The sequence below is a fragment of the Tamandua tetradactyla genome, chromosome 14 (assembly GCF_023851605.1).
Source record: "Tamandua tetradactyla isolate mTamTet1 chromosome 14, mTamTet1.pri, whole genome shotgun sequence".
In the NCBI taxonomy this organism is placed as follows: domain Eukaryota; kingdom Metazoa; phylum Chordata; class Mammalia; order Pilosa; family Myrmecophagidae; genus Tamandua; species Tamandua tetradactyla.
The window spans coordinates 23,414,706-23,436,288 of NC_135340.1; the positions used below are offsets into that span (position 1 = coordinate 23,414,706).

Below are 21,583 nucleotides of genomic sequence, written 5' to 3' on the forward strand. Positions count from 1 at the left end.
TTGGATAGTTTTAGAAAGAAAATGAAAGTTTGTTCAGTTTGCAGTTGAAAGATGCTCTACAAAATAAGACTGATTTCTGGTTGTGAAATCTTTAATTTTTTGTCATTTTTTGAGAAACTAAGATTAGAACAGAGCAGTTCCTTCCTTGCTCAACTTGGCACTGTGTCACACAGAGACTATTCTTTGATTGTACTATAGCAAAGAAATGTTAAAAAGAAATGTTCATTATATAATTAGGAACATCCTCTGTTTGAGCAATGACTTTCATGTCGTTTCCTACTTTTCTTTCCTTCCAGATCTCCCAGTCCATATACAAGAAGATTATTAATTCACAGTATCTGTTTGAGTGTTGTTTTTTCAAGTCTTTATTAGTTTGACAGCTATCATGTGAAATTATTTACAAAATATATAATAAAGTAAAAATTTATAGTACAAGTATAATAAGATTGAACAGGAAGTGAACAAAGGCTTTCCAGAGGTGGTGGTTCTAGAGTGGAAGAAGGGATAGAATTTGAATACATAAAGTACGTTATGTATATAGGAGACTATCTCACCTTTCTGAGGTCTGGACAGATGTGGCAAACTATGGTCAAAATAAAGTTGGTGGACATTGAGGAAACTATAGAGAAAACTGCCTTTGACTGGAGAATAGAGAAATTTGTATTTTAGAGCATTGAGACATAATATTGGATAAGAGAAAGGGATTAGATCATGAGGCACATAAAAGCTTAAGTACAAGATTTAAGTCAGTCTTGTGCAAAGAGTATTGAAGTACCAGATTGTTTTCTAAGGAAGAAGTGGGTTGTAAATGTGATAATGTGGAAAAGTTAATTTGGCTTTAACATTAAAATTTAATTAAAGTCAAATGGCACTTGTAGATAGAAAAATCAATTTGAAATCTCCTGTAGTAATCTTAATAATGAAAGCCTTGGTTAGAATGAAGTTAGTAGAGAGAAATAGATTAATCTGAAGAGTACTTTGAAGGGCAATATTTTAAAAAAAACTTTTTTCTCTTAGTTTACAAGCTGAAGAATTGTTAAAATGTGGTTACAGTATCTTAAGGACAGAGACTAAAATAATGGTAGTGGTGATATTCTTAGAAGTGGAATGATATAAAGGAGAGCTATTTTGTGATGTTTTCTTTTTTATTCCTGTTGAAATTAACAGGAATTAATTCCTGGTGATGGTTGCACGTCTAGTTGGCAGTTTTTAAATAGAGAATCAGTTTACCTTCACTTCCTTGTCATAGGGAAATTCCTCGGATAATAGTAAATTTCTCCAATATAATTATTTTAGAAAATTCAGACACGAACGAACATACTGTATGCTTGGATCCAGAAGTAAATGTGTATTTTACCTATTTGCATTAAATCTTCTCTCATTAAGTTACAGTCTGATAGAGATACATATATGAAGTACAGTTCCTATGAAGTCACTCATACACAAATAGTGATAGTGAAATTAATAACTATATAGCAGTCCAATTAGTCCATTAATGTTGACGTCAATGAATATATGGTCATAATATTTTACCTTGGATTTGCCTCTTTTATTTTTTGTACAGCATTTTTTCATCTCTTCAGATTATTTTTTCTGGCATTCTCAGTTTTCTTTCAAATACATACATAAGATAAATGGTTCTGCCATTTCTGAACTTTAAAGTTAAAATAAGAAATTCTGTAATACTGTAAAAGCTTTTGAGTATTATATATTTTGGCCCAAGTTATCCAGGCAATGGCTGAAATTCTTCCCTTAAATTTATGCCTATGAGAGAGCTCATGGCTAAATCAAGTTTTTCATATTTCAGGAAAGTGTAAAAACATTTTGAGAGAAATTTAGAGTTGATTTGTTAACAACAAATTTGTATTAATGTTGCAGAAAAAAAGTTACACAAACTTCAGGGAAAGTTGATTGTTTGTTGCACCCTGATCAAACTCATTTGTGCTTTTTCTTTGTAAATTTTTTAAAACAGTGAATTAAGTTAAAGAGCCCGTATTCTATTCTTAACCTTAAACACCAAAATTATTTTAATATATCTTCTTTGTATATAAGCTTACAGAACTTTTGTTGAGTAACAGAAGAATCAATTGTTTATCATAGTACTCTAAAGTAGTGGATATCTTAAATGTTTAAACCCTTTTAATGTGTTTTGGGAGGAGGGAGGTACAGAAAATTGATATTATCTTTATCTGAAATTTTTATAACTGTAATTTCTTTAAAATAGCCTGTTTTGTTAATAAATTGGTTTTAGAGGGCTGCTGGCAAGTCAGGCGGTAGCCATTAAATGAACCTCTACTGCTGACATTAATTTACAGGGGTCAACAAGACAAAACTCTACGACATGATAGCTGATCTGGGAGATGATGAGCTGCCCCACATCCCTTCAGGAATCATTAATCAGTCTAGGTCACCCTCTACTAGAATGACTGATGGTGAAGGTGCAAGAGCAGAGGAAGGTACAAAATTTAGCTACCATGTTTATTTACATTGCAGAAGACGTTAATACCAAATCATATCTCCTTAATATTGCAAATTCGCTGCTATTTCGGTATAACTAGAAGAATTTTAAATGATCTACAGAGAAGGTGTTGGGCAAGCTCTTGTGTGATTATATTAGGGATTTTGAAATTTTTGGCTTCTATTTGTATTTTGGTTTTGTTTTTAATATAAGGTAGGATTGTTTCTATCATAGGTCAATTTGGAGTACCTTTCTGAAATGTAACTTTAGCTTATAAATCTAGTAACAGGAAAATAGTAATTTTTAAAAATAGACTTTAAATAATAAAAGGAAAAAGGACTATTGAGTCATTTCGACATATTGCTTAAATTTAGCAGCTAATAGTAACTACAATTTATTTGGAGCCAGCTAATGTCAGACACCGTGCCTGAAACTTTTCATATGTATTATTTCTTAAAGTATTTTTAACTATTACCTAATTTAGGCATTTTAGAATAAAGCAACATGTTTATTTTTTTACTTGGTAGTGAGTATATGAATGGTTTTTCTTGAAAGTTTCTAAACTGGAATGGAAAATACTCTGCATAAGCATTTTCCCCAAAATTGACTGTAGCTGAAGAAATGTATATAAAACTTGAGAAAGTTATAATTTTAGGCCCATGTTCTTAGAAGTAATGAGACTAAATTCTCACCAAAGACTTCTGTTATGTGCAAGATCAGTATATTAGATATTTCATTATGTAATAATTTGGCATACAGTTTGAATTTTGTTGATGTTTCCGCTTTTACTATACCTGGTTATTAGTTTGATGCTTCAGTCAAACATTTTTATACTTCTTTTTTATTATTCTTCTATTAGCACATTTTCCTTGTAGTTAAACCTAAATAATTTAGCAGTTTCCCCTTATAATCATTTCTGTAAGCGTTTACCCAGTCACATTTAATCTATAAGAAATTTTTGAGGAATGATAAAGATCACTAAGCTAGTAAAATCAAAGCAAAAAGTATTAGAGTATAAATAGAACCAGAAAAGTAAGTCTTACTTGATTTTTCTAGCTCTTCCTCCACTCTTCAGCTATGTTCTTGTCTTATTCTAGAAATTATTTTCTAAAATGTACATCCAACTCCATGATTTTTCATTTTATGCATTTAGTTAGCTACTTAGTTTCTTTGGTCTCTTTTACCAAATAATGCATAGGATAACTTTAAAAATATTATAATTAATTTTGTACATTTTTAAAAAGATTTTTGCAATAGATTTTAGTTTAAGACAAAACCATGTTAACAAGAGGAGGGACCCTTTTAAATATTTCAGATCACCAGCCTATTTAGAGCTCTGGGTGTATTTGTTTATATGTATGTGTGTTTTTATTGTTGTTGTTTTTAATGTGAAAAATTTTTTTCTCCATTTTTGTTGTTAAAAACTGTAACTAATAAGTTTTAAATAACCAGTAAATATATTTATTTAATATTAAATAATTTTAAGGAGGTATTAGAAGGAGAAGCATGGAAGGAGTAAACGTGGACCAGAGCAGCACAGAAACTCAGTGTTTGGAAATTTATAAATTGGTGACCTTATCCTTTCTTAATGGTGGGAAGAATGGGCAGGAGTAAGTTCTGTAGACATTATACTTTGAAAGGTTAAATCTTAGTAGAATTTGCTATTTAAAGAAATTTTCAGGTTCTCCTTAGTGCTAAGAAAGGAACATCTTAATTATTTTTAGTGGGAACCCCCAACTTCGTGCTTTCCTACTGAAGTCTGTGTAAGACTTTATTTTATAAAGTCTAAAGCTCTGTTTTCAAGGAGAGATGCTTCTACATTACAACTTTTCAGATTATTATTAAGACAGACCATGTTGCCACTGGCATAAATGGAGTCAGTATATTGAGCTCTGCTCTTTAGGTTTGATACAATTGGAGGAAAAAGAAAGGGTTTTTTTAATATGTGAGTTACATGTTTCCTTATCATAGAGCCATCAAAGGATGAATTAATTGTAGAATTATAAAAAGGACCATGTTTAAGATTCCATTTTTAGACTCTAAGATTGCCATAAAGGGATGTGCTAATATAATAGTATTCTTAAATTCCTTGATGAAACTCTTAGGCAATCTAATAAAAAGTGTCATAATTTCTGCCATTAAATTGAATTTTAATCATTTTATGTTTCCTTAAATTGCTAATTACATTTTTCTTTGTGCTTTTGTAACCATGTACTGAAGGTAACCACTCATATTAATAAAATAAATTTAAAGAATAGGAATTAATTCCCTCTGCAGGGAAACAAGGGCAAACAAATTGGATATCCACATGTTGACGGTTGTTTACAGAAAAGAGAAATGTAGTTTAAAAAGTTTTTCATATAAATTCTTGTAAATAAATGCGAAATGAGCAGAATAGATATATAAATATAGAGAGAGAGAGGTAAAGGTACATTCATATGGTTAATTAGAAATGACTATACCACTAATTTTTTGTTTAATACAGTTCATCTAAAACCTCAGTAAAAAGCTGATATTGCCCAGAAATTTCCCTTAACATGCCCCCAAATTTGTCAACAACTGATGAAAAATACTCCTGCGTGAAGAATATGATGTAATTAATTTGTGATAAGTTGTTTTATTGGTCTTGTATCAAGATTTATGTTAGTGGATATTTGTGTAATTGTCATTGGGAGGAATCCTGACATTTTGTTCTAATTTGTCTTAGAAACAGATTAAGTTTAAAGGAAAAACATTTCTTTATACTGGCTAAAAATGCTTTGAGTAAATATTTTCTAGTGATACAGTTCTTAAACAATTTAAAAATATGAAGTTTTTTAGATCTTAGTTGCTTCTGGTAATAACAATACCTACATACTAGATATTTGGTAGGAGAGATCCTTGCCACAGATTATTCAGACACGACAAGTGTAATCATCGAAACATTAGTTAATTATTACTTAGATTACCTAAGTATATCTTCTGTAAGATGCTTACAAATGTACTCTGCATCAGTTGTTGACTCAGTATCATTTAGGACACTTTTGAATCAAATTATATAGCTTGCTTTGATACAATAAAAAATAAGACATTCTAAATACAGATGTTTTAGTTTTGCTAGAGTATATATCTAAATGGCATTGAATTCTATCTTAAAATTATTTTTATAGTATTAATGATGACTGTCAAATTTCATTACATTTGTTTTGTTTCCTCTGGTATATTAAATTTATATCATTTTTTTCATAGAAAATTTTCAAAATCATCAGCTTTACTTGAGTTTTTATATAAATTTAAAATTTGCTCGTGAATTTTAAATGTTTTGGTATGTGTTGTTTTGTGTTACAATGATTTGAATATTTTCCCCTCACTTTAAAGTTAAAATTTTGCTTTTAAAGCATATGTATGATATTACATTGAAAATTAATTGCTTTTACAATAACTGTTACAACAAACTATTCATGTAATGGCATAACTGGTTGATAGCATATATAGAGAAAAAATATTTTAAGTAATTTAATTGGAACTGCTCAATTTAAATGGAAAGCTGTAATAATTCACATGATATGGATGACAAAACTAAGTAAAACGAAACTTATGCCTGAGTTTAGTTTGAAATTGAGATATCAGAAATTAGAAAATTAATTTAAAGCTATATAGTTGGTTGATACAGATAAGTTGATTCATTTTAGAAGCCTCATTGTAAATAAGAGGGAAAGTTAAAATAAAAATCAGAGTTACAGTTTCAAAGCTATAAAGCATTCTAAAGATTGTATCAGGTGACCTTTTGCAGAAAGGAAATGGACACTGTTGGTAGTAAAACTGCCCTTTTCCTAGACCAAGTTGTTGGTTACTGGAGGAAACTGAGCAATTAAGACTTAATTTTAGTAAGCTGATAGGCTGTATAGCAGGCTGTTTGGAAACCGTCTACATTTGAATGCTTATGTTAATTTTAATCAGGGATTAGAATACCTAGCACTTCTAAGCAAATGTTATGGAAAGCAAGTGGATTTAGCAACTACCTACTATGTTTTGAAAATACTGTATAAGCTACTTTGAGGTTGATGGTAGAGGTTTGTTGCTTATGAATAGGTGAAATCTGATGTTAACATCTTTATTTAATCAAAATATGTCCTGTTATTTAACATCTAGGCTATAGTTATAACTTGTACAACAGTAATTATGAAGCTGGAGAGGAATTTAAATAGACAGTTTTTTGTGCCCTACCTCCCATCCCTGGAATAATATATCTAGTGCACATTTGATTTGTGGAAGATTACTTTGCAGTTCCTATATACTTGTTTATTACTACTCATTAATAGGATTTTTTTAAGTGAAAGAAATGAGGGAGAAGCGGGAAAAAAAGTTGTATTACTGAATATTGTATCTGTTAAGTGCTTACATTTCCCCCACAGTATTGTCTTGTACTGTATGATTTTTCAGCATTTAAGAAGCGGTTTTGTTCTTTATAGCTGAACCAATAACGTTTCCATCTGGAGGAGGCAAGTCATTTATTATGGGTTCTGATGATGTTTTGTTAAGTGTACTGGGCCTTGGAGACCTTGCAGACTTGACGGTAACAAATGATGCAGACTATAGTTATGATGTAAGTGCAGTTTTATTTTTAATTTTTTAATGATTTAATAGAAGGCTCCTTATTTTTTGGATTCACTCTAATGCAGAATTAATGTCAAGGTGCATGGAAAAGATAAGTTTAAAATAAGTGTGTCAATGTGTTCATTTGAAGTGATAGTTTTTCTTTTTTAACTACTTTATTTGTGGTGTTTAAATTTTTCTTAGGTATTGTGGTGGATTAGCTAGGAGTTTGAGATGATTACCTTAAAATGTTGGTAGATAAATATCTATATATTGAGTAGTCAACTCTCAATTATCTGTGCAAATTAAGCCATACTTTGATATTAATAAGGAAAACATAGATACCATGAATAAGCTGTCTTCAGTATACTTTTTAAAAAGCCTCTTAGTTTTTTAACTTTTAATTTTCTTAAGGATAATGTTAGTTAGCTTGCATCATTTCCTGCTTACTCCTTCATTTGAGGGGTGGGGAGATGGAGGATGGGGAGATAGGAAGAAGAGTGTTAGAGGTGAAAATAGTCTTGGCATTAAATTGTATTCTAGACAATGAACATTCAATTGAGAGTTAACTATACTTATTTAGATTTATAGCAGATTTCTTTGTTCTACATTTTATATTTATGGTAGAGTCCTTTTTAGAGAGGTCAGCCTTGGTGTGCTGGATTATTCTCAGTGATGTTAATTTTTAAACAACTAAATTCTAGTGAACTATTGACTACTTTAGAAGTGGTTGTGTACCGTATCTTTACAGATGGATAAATGAAGGTAAAAAAAATGAACTTCTTTCTATATCAACATTAAGACAAATGGAATAAATATTCTTAAAGTGTCTTTAGTTCAGACTTATGGAAAATAACTTACTGAGTTTTGAAATTTCACATGCTAATAAATTTCCTAAAAATGACAGTTGTAACTATTATTGTACCTTTGTATTTTTGGTAGTAATTTAAATATTTTGTATTGTTTCCATTTAAAGTATTACAGCAATAGTAGTTATTGTTCTCATCTGACATTTAAAGGAGTTTGAGCTTTAGTTTAGTAATTAAGAAAAAACAGATTAAGAGGCTCTTCATTTGATCTACATATTTGAAAGATTAATGATATTATTATCCTTTGTTCTTAAATGATAAAAATTTGTGGTAAAGTTTTAAGGCACATTGTTTCCACTGGACATTTTAGCAAAACAGTTTAAAATATATATTTTAAACATACCAAACCCAAAAACAAAAAACTCCACATGCCTATCAGTTACTACTTTTATCACTGAATATTGCATTGTCTTTCTTTTTAGTTACCTGCCAATAAAGACGCCTTTAGAAAGACATGGAATCCCAAGTATACACTACGTAGCCATTTTGATGGAGTACGAGCATTAGCTTTTCATCCTGTAGAACCTGTGCTGGTAACTGCCTCTGAGGACCATACTCTGAAACTTTGGAACTTACAGAAAACAGTTCCTGCCAAAAAGCAAGTATTTTAATGTTAGCCTGGTCTTTGTTTTTGTTAGTATTGCTAATAATTATAAGTTAATCCTACCTCTTCCATATCTTTTATGTACACATTTTTCTTATCTGATGACTCTTTAATATCAACAAGTGGTGTGCAATTATTTAATTGCCTTCTCTCATCCCTTCCCCATTTCCTCCCTCTTTTAGGAGTGCCTCTTTAGATGTAGAGCCTATCTACACATTTAGGGCCCACATGTAAGTTTTTTTTAACTAGTACTTGATTCAACAGCCATAGTTATTGTTAACTAGTAATTATCAGTCCTCAAACCTTATAATTTTTGTATAAAGTTTTATATTAGAAAAGGCATATTAGTTTAATAATGTCTCATTTGATTAATAATTAAATTAGAGAAAACATAATCAGTATTATTCAAATATAAATATTTACTTTAAATGTAAGTTTTTAGAAACCATATTAATTCAGAAGTTGGGGGGATGAAGCTTTGGGTTCTTCTTAGGATTTATAAGTCATTTTTTCCTCTTTTCTTTTAATAGTGGCCCTGTTCTATCATTAGCTATTAGTTCTAATGGAGAACAGTGTTTTAGTGGTGGTATTGATGCAACCATCCAGTGGTGGAATATCCCTAGCCCTAATGTGGATCCATATGATACATATGGTAAGTAGAAAGTACAAGATGCTTATTTTGTCTTGTTTAGGTGAATGGAGCTTATAAAAGTAAACACCTTAGATATCACTGCAAGGTTGTAATTTATGCAGCTCAAAAATATTTAGGAGAAGACAGTAGAGACAAATAGGGGAGTAGGCTGTAAATCAGGACTTTTATGGGGGGGCAAGAAATTTTAATTTCAAAATGTAGTGAAAACAACCTTTAACTCACACATCCTCTTTCAGAAATCTGTTCTACAGAAGTATCAACACATATGCTCAAATATATTTCTAGTGGTATACTTTGTAACATTGGTAGTAATTTTAAAAATCAAGATAAAGTAAATGTTTATTGGGAAATGGCTAAATAGTGGTCTATTTAATGGTTGGTACATATAAAAATAATTTAAGATCTCTTTGTTCTTTTTATTTAACAAGCACTTTGTGCCTTAATTTACCAGGCATAATATTAAGCACTGTATCGAGAAGCAAAAGATTTTCTAGTACAAAGGATAGATATTAAACAAATAAGCAGGGTGGGGGTTAATGGTTTGTGGTTACAAAATGTGATAAGTGCTGTGAAGATAGAGTGCTATGTGAGATAACAGGCAGAACATTCTTTAGATGAATGGTCAGGAAAGGCCATCTAAAATAATAACATTCAAGACAAAATCTGAAGGAAAAAAGGAAACTTTCAGTAAGAAGTTTTAAGCCAGGACGCGACCTAATAAATGTTAAGTTTAAAAGGTAACTCCAGCTGTTTTGTGGAGACTGTATTGGAGAGAGAGTAGGGGCAAGAATGAAAACAGGCATACCATTTAAGAGGCTTTTATAGTATAGTAGTTCCTAGTCTAGTACACTAGGTGAGAGGTGATTTAGGGTAGGGTGATGCCAAGAGGAGGATTGTGGCATCAGAGTAGCTGGAAAGAAATGAATTTAGGATATATTGGTTAGGTAAGGTAAAATAGAAAGGATTTATTGAAAAATTGGATTGAGTAGATAAAGTGATGGGTGAATGACTCCTGCTTTGTTTTTGGCATTTTTATTTTTCAATTTTTGAAAAATTATCTTATTGAGAAATAATTCACATATCATAAAATTCATCCAAAGTATAAAATTTGGTAGTTTCTTAGTATATTCACAGAGTTATGCAACTGTCACCACTATCTAATTTCAGCATATTTTCATCACCAATCCTGGGGTTTTTTGTTTGTTTGTTTTTTTAAATATACATCCAATCCTGGGTTTTTAACATGAGCCTCTAAGTATATGATGATAGTATTTATTGAAATGGGGACAGTGCAGATGTGAAAAGTTCAAAGATGGTGAGTTCAGTTTTTAAGTATGTTTAGAAATGGCAGTATCAAGCAGATAATTAGAAAGTCTGGAGTTCAAAGAGATCTGCATTGGAGGTTAAATTGTAGGACTCATCTCTTTGTAGGTGATACTTAAGTCTGCCACAATTAATGATATAATGTAGGAAGAGTGAGTTGTGTACAGTAAAAAGGGAAAGCAACATGAGGACCTCTCACACTGGGAGGATGACTAGAGCAAGTAAACCAATAGAGAAAACTGAGAAGGAGTGGCCCAAAAGGTAGGAAGAAGTCTAGAAGAATGTGGAATCATCCAAGCATACAAAAATAAAAAAACATTTTGAGATGAAAGAAGAGGTCTGAACTTAGAGATATTGCTGTGAAGTCTAGTAATATGAGGACAGAAAGTTGTCCTTTTGTACATGACCCACCCAGCTCTTGCTTAAGCAGAATATGGACCTTGAGGCTATGACCAGGAGGTAAAAGGACTTCTGGGAATCCTTTCAGAACAGATTATGGATGAAGAACACTCTGATGATATATTGTATCTTGAAAAAGAGGAGTATTTACTCAATATGCTTTTCCACTGTTTAGTTATAGGGTAGTAGTTTAAAGGTAAGATGTTCTAGTTTGCTAGCTGCCAGAATGCAATATACCAGAAACAGAATGGTTTTTAAAAAGGGGAATTTAATGAGTTGCTAGTTTACAGTTCTAAGGCTGAGAAAATGTCCTAATTAAAACAAGTCTATAGAAATGTCCAATCAAAGGCATCCAGGGAAAGATACCTTGGTTCAAGAAGGCCAGTGAAGTTCAGGGTTTCTCTCTCAAGTGAAAGGGCACATGGCAAACACAGAGTTTTTCTCTCATCTGGAAAGGGCAACATGGTGAACACGGCGTCATCTGCTAGCTTCTTCTCCTGGGTTCCTGTTTCATGAAGCTCCCCGGGAGGTGTTTTCATTCTTCATCTCCAAAGGTCGCTGGCTCGTGAACTCTCTGCTTCGTGGTGCTGCAGCATTCTCTGCTCTCTCTGAGTCTCCTTCATTCTCCAGAATGTTTCCTCTTTTATAGGATGTCAGGAATTTATCAAGACCAACCCAAATGAGTGGAGACATGTCATCACCTAATCCAGTTTAACAACCACTCTTGACTAAATCACATCTCCAGGGAGATGATCTGATTACAGTTTCAAACATACAGTATTGAATAGGGATTATTCTGCCTTTACGAAGTGGGATTTTGATTAAAACATGACTTTTCTAGGGTCCATACATCCTTTCAAACCAGCATATAAGGTTTGTGAAGACTAGTTGTTTAAATTGAGAGATTCTGGAGCGTATTTGTGTGCTATGGGAATGATTCCGAGGAATAGGAGAATTTGGGCAGTATAGTAAAGGGAGGCTTAACTGAACACATGTAAGTGAGTTAAATGAATCCAGAATACACTGGGTAAAATTAGCCTTGGACAGGAAAGTAAACAGTTCTTTACTTGTATGTGGAAGGAAGGATACTAGTAATTTTGTAGGTTGGGTGGTGGGACAATGTGGGAGGGGGTTTTATTCAAATGCTTTTATTTTGTCAGTGAAATATGAGGGATAATCATTCACAAGGAAGAGAGATTGGCAACTGTGAGAATTGTGAAGATGATAAGAAATGTTCATAGAAAATGGGAGTTTACTATAGAAAAAGGAGTATCAGAAAAATATTGCTCAACATCGTCATAATCATCAAATGTCCATCAGTTGATGAATGGACAAATAGAGTGCGGTATAGCCATAAAATGGGACATCATTTGGCAGTTAAAAAAACAAAAATGACGTACTGATACATTCTACAACATGGACGAATCTTAAAAGCATGCTCAGGACAAAAAAGTCAAACCAGTCATTAACGGCCACATAATGTATAATTCCATTTATATGAAGTGCACGGAGTAGGCACATCTGTGAAGACAGACTAGATTATTGGTTGCCTAGGACTACAGAAATGTCTAACAGGTGACGAAAATGTCTTAAAATTGATTATGGGACGCAATCTAACTCAACTCTATAACTGATTTGGACAATTGAAACACACAGAGCCCAGAATAAGAAAAAGGTCCTTTAATCCTTTATAGCTTAATGTAATACCTGGATACATCCTAAAAATAATAATCAAAAAGTATTGGCAGAATCGTTTGAGGATTTGGGGGAAAAATATGGAACTATTAAACTTTACCATCAAGAAATCCCCTGATACTGTGTCAAACTTTAGGGACACCCAAATCAATAGGCCATGCCCTTGATCTTGAGGCTTATTCTTGTGAAGCTTATGTAGGTAGTGGAAAAGCTTAGCCTACCTATAGGCATGTCTTAGAGTTACTTCTGGAGGACCTCTGTTGTTGCTCAGATGTGGCCTCACTCTCTCTAAGCCCAGTTCCTCAAGTGAAATCATTGCTCTCCCCCCTACGTGGGACATGACATCCAGGAGTGAAAGTTTCCCTGGCGATGTGGGAGATGACTCCCAGGGATGAATCTGGCCCTGGCACGGTAGGATCAACAACTCCATCTTGATCAAAAGGGGAAAAAGGGGTGTAATTAACAAAGTATCAGTAGCAGAGAGCATTCAGATAGAGTTGAGAGGCTACTCTGGAGGATGCTCTTATGCAAGCTTCAGTTAGACATTGTGACCCGTCTTAACCTGCCAAACCCAAATGAGGACCATTCTAGCCAATCCTAAAGAACTAGGGCAGTATAAGATTCCACAAGGGTTCCATGCACTAGTATAACTTTCCAGAAACCTACAGCCTTCCAAATGGGTCCCTGGACCAGATAAGTCCTGAAACCTAGAGCACCCAGCCTCTCCAGAACATCAGATAGTTCCATCTCCTTACCCCACTATTAGTGACAGACCTTTCCAACACGAAGAATTTAGAATGGCTATAGCCCATTCTTTAGGGGTATCCCTAAAGAGTGGGACAGAAAGATCAAAGGTGCTGGTGGAGTTATGTAGGGAAGATAGGGTTTAACAAATGAATGTGACTGCTAAAGCATTAAATTGATATGTCTTTTAATCTCTAATGTGTTAGAGCAACTAGAAGTAAAAACTTTAAACTGTAGAATTGTAACCCATATCAAACTGAAATAAATATGTTCTCCAGCTAATTTGGTGCTGTGCTTTGAAATTCATTGCTTTTTTCTATAGATGTTATTTTTCACAAAAAAAAGAAAGAAAAGAAGTCAATTGTGGTGATAAAAATAAAAATATTTAAGCCTTCTGGCCTCCTTTATCATGGAGCAGCTAGAAGAAAAATGTGAGAAGAGTGTATGGTAGCCCATGACAAGCTCTGATATTTGTCCTATAACTGCTTGTTGAAGAGTGCTTTGAAAACTATTGCTTTTTTATTTCTTTGCTTTATGTATCTGTTATACTATATATTTAAAACGTTTTTTAAAAATTTGATTATGGGGGTGGTTGCACTACTCTGAACATACTAAAATAATAATAATAAAATATTGAATTATATACTTGAAATGTGTGAGTTGTATGGTATGTGAATTATAGCTCAGTAAAGTTGTTTTTAAAAATTAGTAAAAAACTGAAAAAGATAAGGTAGGAATAAAAACGAATCATAATGCTACCACTTAGAGATAGCCCCTGTGCATACTTTGATTTATTTTCTTCTGTCCTTTTCAATGTGGTCTTTGTACTTTAATTATAGCAAGTTATTTCTGTGTACCAAAGCACTTCTTTTAAATGTCTTCTTTTAGCTCATATTTTGTTGGTGTCTTTCTTTCCAGAGCCAAATGTTCTAGCTGGCACTTTGGCTGCCCATACAGATGCAGTCTGGGGTCTTGCATACAGCGGCATAAAAAATCAATTACTATCTTGTTCAGCAGATGGCACTGTTAGGTTATGGAATCCACAAGAAAAAATGCCATGTATTTGCACTTACAATGGAGACAAGGGTAAGTCAATTTTGCTTCTAAAGAAAAAAGCTTATTTTCTTTGTTGTTGAAATTTGAAGGATAATATTTATTATTTTCTTTGCCTCCAAAGAAATATGTGAAGAGAATTTTATAAAACACGGGGAATCTTTTGACCCCCAATTAGGTTTTGCAAATAAGAAAGGTGCTCTGAAACTATATACCCCATAGCTCACTGCTTCTTTATCTTTTTCAGGTCTTTTCCCATTTAGAAATTAAAATTGGGTATATGGAACAATGGGGTAGACAAATGAAGTTAGTCATAGGAACGATATGAGGCCCCTCCACCTGCCCCAGGGGCCTACCCCAACATCTGAAGAGATCACAGTCTCAGGCATACCAGTAAACCATGTTTGTGGATTCCATGGCCCTGAGCACACTGATTGGGAAAATCTAGCCATAATCATTGAAATAACGCCTTCAACTTCAGAGAACAAATTTGGTTAATGTATGATTTCAGATCTTTTCCTGTCAAAGAAGGCTTTAACCAGTCTATGGTGTGAAGACATTTACCTATTATTTACATGTGCATGTATATTTTTGTTGATCTTATTTTCAGTCGTATTTTAGTTATTTTGTAAATCTGACCTTTCAATTTTTTTAAAGGAATTTATTGTTTTAAGATATTTCAGATAAGTAGTATATGCTTAATTTTGTTGGTTCTCTTAGAGACCTTATTGATTTTACTAGTTTTTCAGTTATCTGAACTCTAAGGTTAAAATTCATTTAGGTATTTATTTGTTTCTTGTAATCCAGTAAGAAAATTACTTACTTAACTACAGATCTCACCCACTTGTGTGTTGATCTGGCTAGTTAAATTTTATTAAATACGTGAAAGATAGAAATTGCTGCTCAAGCCACTTTAGGATAGTTCTTTATCCGTGATTCAGTGTTTCAATCTTTATTTTTACTTGTACTACTATTTGATCAGGGTTATAGGATTCAAACAGGTGAACAGTTTCCCAATACAATGATGTATGAATCCTTAATTTATCACTTTATAGTATGAACTTTAATTGGTAAGAGGGCAAAAAGACTCATTCAGAAGTTTTTCTTTTCTTAATACATAGGAGAATAAGTAACATTTGTATATGTACTGTGTAAGAGCCTTCTAGCTCTATTTTTCTTAAAATATTTATATTAACTTTTTAGATAATTGAGAAAAAGTTACCTATTATCTCACTCTCCTAACACAATTGCTTTCTTCTTTCATTAACATTATTTCACAAATAATTTATCATGCTATCGTGTATCTCTGGTCTCCTTTCAGAGCATGGAATACCTACATCAGTTGACTTTATAGGCTGTGATCCAGCTCATATGGTGACCTCTTTCAGCACTGGTAGAACAGTAATTTATGATGTAGAAACATCACAGACATTAGTGATGCTTTCATCACAAGTAGATTCTGGTAAGTTTTCATGGTTTTCTTAGAAAGTTTTGAAAGAATTATTACACAAGGAGGGTGATCCTCTGTTTGAGTTTGTTAATGCTGCTGGAAATGCAGTATACCAGAAAAGGGTTGGGATTTATAAAGGAAATTTATTGTTACAGGACTACACTTCTAAAGCCATAAAAATGTCCAAACTAAGGTATTCAGAGAAAATAATGGCTCAGGTATGGCTCATCTGGGAAGACATGTGGCTGGCTTCTGCTGGTTCTTCGGCTTTTCATTTCAAACAGCTTCCCCCAGGGGTGTTTTCTTTCTGCATCTCCCAGTATCACTGAAGCTTTTTCCAAAATGGTTCCCTCTTAAAGGACTCCAATAAGTGACCTCACCTTGAATGGGTGGCAACACATCTCCATGGATACAACTTAATCAAAAAGATCCCACCCAACAATATTAGATAAGGATTAAAGAACATGGATTTTCTGGGGTATACGACAGTTTCAAACTGGCACACTCCTTTTAGCTAGTTTACTTATTTTGACTTTTTGAATTTAGGATGGCAAAATGATTAATTTCACCGTTATAGTGGTATATATTTATGTTGTTTCTGCCTTTTCCTTAAATTATGCTTACTACAAGCTTGGGTGGGTATATGAGGATAGAGGAATGAGTATAGTGATATGAAGGTGGAAGCAAGGAAAATAATTTTCAAGTTTTTATGGAAATACATATGAAAGTAGAATAATATAAAGAACCTATATGTACTCATCACCTGACTTTATTACTTACCTATAAATGGCCAATGCTTTAAGTGTAGAATGTGGTATTTCATAGTTTATTTAAATAGGGATCCAAATAAGGTCCATGCATTGTGATTGAGGTCTCTCAGGTCTTTTTTCGTCTGTGGGTTTCACATCCATTCTTTTGTATTTTCCTTGCATGTTTTAATTGAAGAAAATGGATAGTTTGTCATGTAGTTCTCCACAGTCTAGAGTTTGCTCCTCCATGTTTGTAGTATCATTTAATGTGTTCCTGTTTTTATTTCCTGTGAATTGTTAATAGATATAGAGGCCTTTTTATATTTAGGTTTGTTTTTTTTACTTTCTTTTCTATTTCTTTTTTTTTTAATTTTCAAATGTTTTTGGCAAGACTACTTCATAGGTGATTTGTGAATTTTTATCAGAAAGTAAATAATGTCCAGTAGTTTAACTTTTTCCATGTCATCATCCTTGATGATCATTGCCTGGGTCTGTTCTGGTTTGCTAGCTGCTGGAATGCAATATACCAGAAACTGAATGGCTTTTAAAAAGGGGGAATTTAATGAATTGCTAGTTTACAGTTGTAAGGCCAAGAAAATGTCCCAATTAAAACAAGTCTAAAGAAATGTCCAATCAAAGGCATCTAGGGAAAGATACCTTGGTTCAAGAAAGCCGATAAAGTTCAGGGTTTCTCTCTGAAGTGAGAAGGCACATGGTGAACACAGTCAGGGCTTCTCTCTCAGCTGGAAGGGCACATGGCGAATACGGCGTCATCTGCTAGCTTTCTCTCTTGGCTTCCGGTTTCATGAAGCTCCCTGGGAGGCATTTTCCTTCTTCATCTCCAAAGGTCACTGGCTGGTGGACTCTCTGCTTCATGGTGCTGCAGCATTCTCTGCTCTCTCTGAATCTCTCATTCTCTTTTTATAGGACCTCAGAAACTAATCAAGACCCACTCAAATGGCTGGAGACATGTCATCCCCTAATCCAGTTTAACAACCACTCTTGACTAAATCACATCATCCAGGGATAATCTCATTACAATTTCAAACATACAGTATTGAATAGAGATTATTCTACCTTTATGAAATGGGATTTATATTAAAACATGGCTTTTCTTAGGGGGCACACTTCCTTTCAAACCAGCACAGGATCCATTTATAACTTATTAGCTGTTGGAAAATGATTTTCTAGTTCTTTCATTCCTTCTTCATTTATTAGCTAGAATACTTCTATAAAAAAGAGTATCCCCTCATCAGTAATTTGGTTACTTTGGGGTTAGCATTTGATAGGAAAGTCCAAATAAATAAATAACTTAAAGTTTCAAGTCCCTGATTTCGATTCTTTGGGGTGTTATATCTAATAGTGGGATTTCTGGGTCATATGCTAATTCTATACTTGGCTTTCTAAGAAACTGCCAAATTGTCTTCCACAGTAGCTACACCATTTTATGTTGCCACCAGCAAAGAATGAGTGCTGCTTTCTCTCCAACACTTGTTATTCTCCATTTTTTTAATAGCAGCCTTTCTACAGGGTATAAAATGGTATCTTGTTGTGGTTTTCATTTGTATTTCCCTGTTGGCTAATGATGTTGAGCATCATTTCATGTACTTTTTTCACCATTTGTACATCTAATTTGGAGAGATGTCTATTCAAGTCTTTTGCCTATTTTTTAATTGGGTTGTTTGTCTTTCAGTTGTTAAGTTGAAAATTTCTTTATTTATTTTGGGAATTAATCCTTTATCGTATATGTGGTTTCCAAATATTTTTTCCCACTGTATAGACTGTCATTTTGCTTTCATGATAAAGTCCTTTGAGGACCTAAAGGTTTTAATTTTATGAGGTTCCATGTATCTATTTTTTCTTTTGTTTCTTGTGCTTTGGGTGTAAAGTGTAAGAAACTATTGCTTAATGGAAAACTCCTGAAGATGCCTCCCTGTTTTCTTCCAGTAGTTTTATAGTTCTGGTCTTACGTTTAGGTCTCTGATCCGTTCTGAGTTGGTTTTTGTATGTGGTGTGAGTTAAGGGTCCATCCAGTAACACTTGCTGAAGGGACTATTCTTTCCCAATTGAGTGGTCTTTGTCACCTTGTGAAAAATCAGTTGGCTAAGAATATGAGGGTTGATTCCTGAATCAGTTCCATTTCATTGGTCTATATGTCTGTCCTTATGTGAATACCCTCCTGTTTTGATTATTGTGGCTTTGTAATAAGTTTTAAGATGAGGAAGTGTGAGTCCCCCAACCTTATTCCTCTTTTTCAAGATGGCTTTAGCTATTCTGGTCCCCTTACCCTTCTGTATAAATTTGATGGTTGGCTTTTCTGTTTCTGCAAAGAAGATTAAACATTTTGAAAGGGAATGCATGGAATCTATAAATTGCTTCGGATAATATTGACATTTTAACCATATTTAGTGTTCCAGTCTGTGAACACAGAATGACCTTCCATTGACTTGGCTTAGGTCTTTGATTTCTTTTAGCAATGTTTTGTAGTTTTCTGTGTACAAGTCATTTATATCCTTGGTTAGATTTATTCCTAGATGGTTCTGTCTTTTAGTTGCTGTTGTGAATGGAATCTTTTTCTTGAGTTCTTCCAATAGTTCATTGCCTAAATATAGAAACGCTACTGATTTTGGGGTGTTGATCTTGTACCCCACCACTTTGCTGAATTCAATTATTATTAGCTTTGGAAAATTTGTTGTGGATTTTTCAGGGTTTTCTGTAAATAGGATCATATCATTTGCAAATAGGAAAAGTTTTACTTCTTTCTTCCCAATTTGGATGTCTTTTATTTGTTTATCTTGCCTAGTTGCTCTAACAAGAATTTCTGGTACAATGCTGAATAACAGTGCTGGCATCCTTATCTTGTTCCTGATCTTAGAGGAAAGGCTTTCTGTCGTTCACCATTAAATGATAGGATGTTAGCTGTGGCCTTTTCATATATGCCCTTTATCATGTTGAGAAAGTTTCCTTCTATTCCTAGCATTCTAAGTGTTTTTATCAAGAAAGACTGCTGTATTTTGTCAAATGCTTTTTTCTCTGTCAATTGAGATGATCGTGTGGGTTTTTTTCCCTTTATTCTGTTAATGTAATGTATTACATGAATTGATTTTTTTGTGTTGAATCGACCTTGCATACCAGGGATAAGTCCCACTCGATCTTAATTGATAATTCTTTTATTATGCTGTTGGATTTGGTTTGCTGATATTTTGTTGAGGATTCTTGTATTTTTATTCATAAGAGATATTGACATGTAGTTTTCTTTTCTTGTGATTTCTTTACCTGCTTTGGTATGGGGGTGATGTTGGCTTATAGAATGAGTTAGGTAGTGTTCCCTCTTTTTCAGTTTTCTGGAAGAGTTTGAGCCGAATTGGAGTTAAATGTTCTTGTTTGGTAGAATTCCTCTCTGAAGCATTTGTTCCTTAGCTTTCTTTGCTGGGGTGTTTTTGATAACTGATGCAGTCTCTTTACTAGTTATTGATTTGTTGAGATCTTCTGTTTCTTGAGTCAATGTAGGTAATTTGGGTATTTCTAAGAATTTGTCCATTTCATCTAGGTTGTCTAGTTTGTTGGCATACAGTTGTTCAAGTTATCCTCTTATAAGCCTTTTTATTTCTGTGGGTTTGGTAATATTGCCTCCCCTTTTCATTTCCGGTTTTATTTGTATCCTCTCTTGTTTTCCTTGTAAGTCTAGCTAAAAGATTATCAATTGTATGATCTTTCCAAGTAACAAACTTTTGGCCTTGTTGAATCTTTTGTTTGTTTTCTATTCATCTCTGTTATAATCTTTGTTATTACTTGCTTTGGGTTTAATTTCTTCTTCTCCTTTTTCTTCCAGTCTTGAGGTTAGGTCTCTGGTTTGAAGTCTTCTTTTTTTTTTTTTTTTTTTTATTATTAATGGAAAGAAAAGAAAAAAAAAAAGAAATTAACACAACATTTAGAAATCATACCGTTCTACATATGCACTCAGTAATTCTTAACATCATCACATAGATGCATGATCATTGTTTCTTAGTACATTTGCATCGGTTTAGAGAAACTAGCAACACAACAGAAAAAGATATAAAATGTTAATATAAAGAAAAGAAATAAAAGTAGTAAAATAAAAAACAACAACAAACAAACAAACAAGCAAACAAAAACAAAAAAAACCCTATAGCTCAGATGCAGCTTCATTCAGTGTTTTAACATGATTACTTTACAATTAGGTATTATTGTGCTGTCCATTTTTGAGTTTTTTTATCTAGTCCTGTTGCACAGTCTATATCCCTTCAGCTTCAATTACCCATTGTCTTACCCTGTTTCTAACTCCTGCTGAACTCTGTTACCAATGACATATTTCAAGTTTATTCTCGAATGTCCGTTCACATCAGTGGGACCATACAGTATTTGTCCTTTAGTTTTTGGCTGGATTCACTCAGCATAATATTCTCTAGGTCGATCCATGTTATTACATGGTTCATAAGTTTATCTTGTCTTAAAGCTGCATAATATTCCATCGTATGTATATACCACAGTTTGTTTAGCCACTCTTCTGTTGATGGAGATTTTGGCTGTTTCCATCTCTTTGCAATTGTAAATAACGCTGCTATAAACATTGGTGTGCAAATGTCCGTTTGTGTCTTTGCCCTTAAGTCCTTTGAGTAGATACCTAGCAATGGTATTGCTGGGTCGTATGGCAATTCTATATTCAGCTTTTTGAGGAACCGCCAAACTGCCTTCCACAGTGGTTGCATCCTTTGACATTCCCACCAACAGTGGATAAGTGTGCCTCTTTCTCCGCATCCTCTCCAGCACTTGTCATTTTCTGTTTTGTTGATAATGGCCATTCTGGTGGGTGTGAGATGATATCTCATTGTGGTTTTGATTTGCATTTCTCTAATGGCCAGGGACATTGAGCATCTCTTCATGTGCCTCTTGGCCATCCGTATTTCTTCTTCTGGTAGGTGTCTGTTCAAGTCTTTTTCCCATTTTGTAATTGGGTTGGCTGTCTTTTTGTTGTTGAGTTGAACAATCTC

The 21,583-nt window shown here is 33.4% G+C and overlaps 1 protein-coding gene across 5 annotated transcripts in view; it reads left to right on the plus strand.

Annotated features, from left to right (window-relative positions):
• The window catches only part of STRN3 (striatin 3), a 150,233-nt gene that overhangs the window by 112,611 nt on the left and 16,039 nt on the right, over positions 1 to 21,583 (plus strand). For 4 of the 5 annotated variants that reach the window (XM_077127018.1, XM_077127019.1, XM_077127022.1 and 1 more), the window contains 7 exons: positions 2,316 to 2,456; positions 6,910 to 7,043; positions 8,325 to 8,500; positions 8,689 to 8,736; positions 9,037 to 9,158; positions 14,238 to 14,405; positions 15,694 to 15,834. In XM_077127018.1, coding sequence (XP_076983133.1) covers positions 2,316 to 2,456; positions 6,910 to 7,043; positions 8,325 to 8,500; positions 8,689 to 8,736; positions 9,037 to 9,158; positions 14,238 to 14,405; positions 15,694 to 15,834 — 930 coding nt within the window. The remainder of the gene's footprint in view (positions 1 to 2,315; positions 2,457 to 6,909; positions 7,044 to 8,324; positions 8,501 to 8,688; positions 8,737 to 9,036; positions 9,159 to 14,237; positions 14,406 to 15,693; positions 15,835 to 21,583) is intronic. The other variant, XM_077127021.1, reaches the window with a different exon arrangement.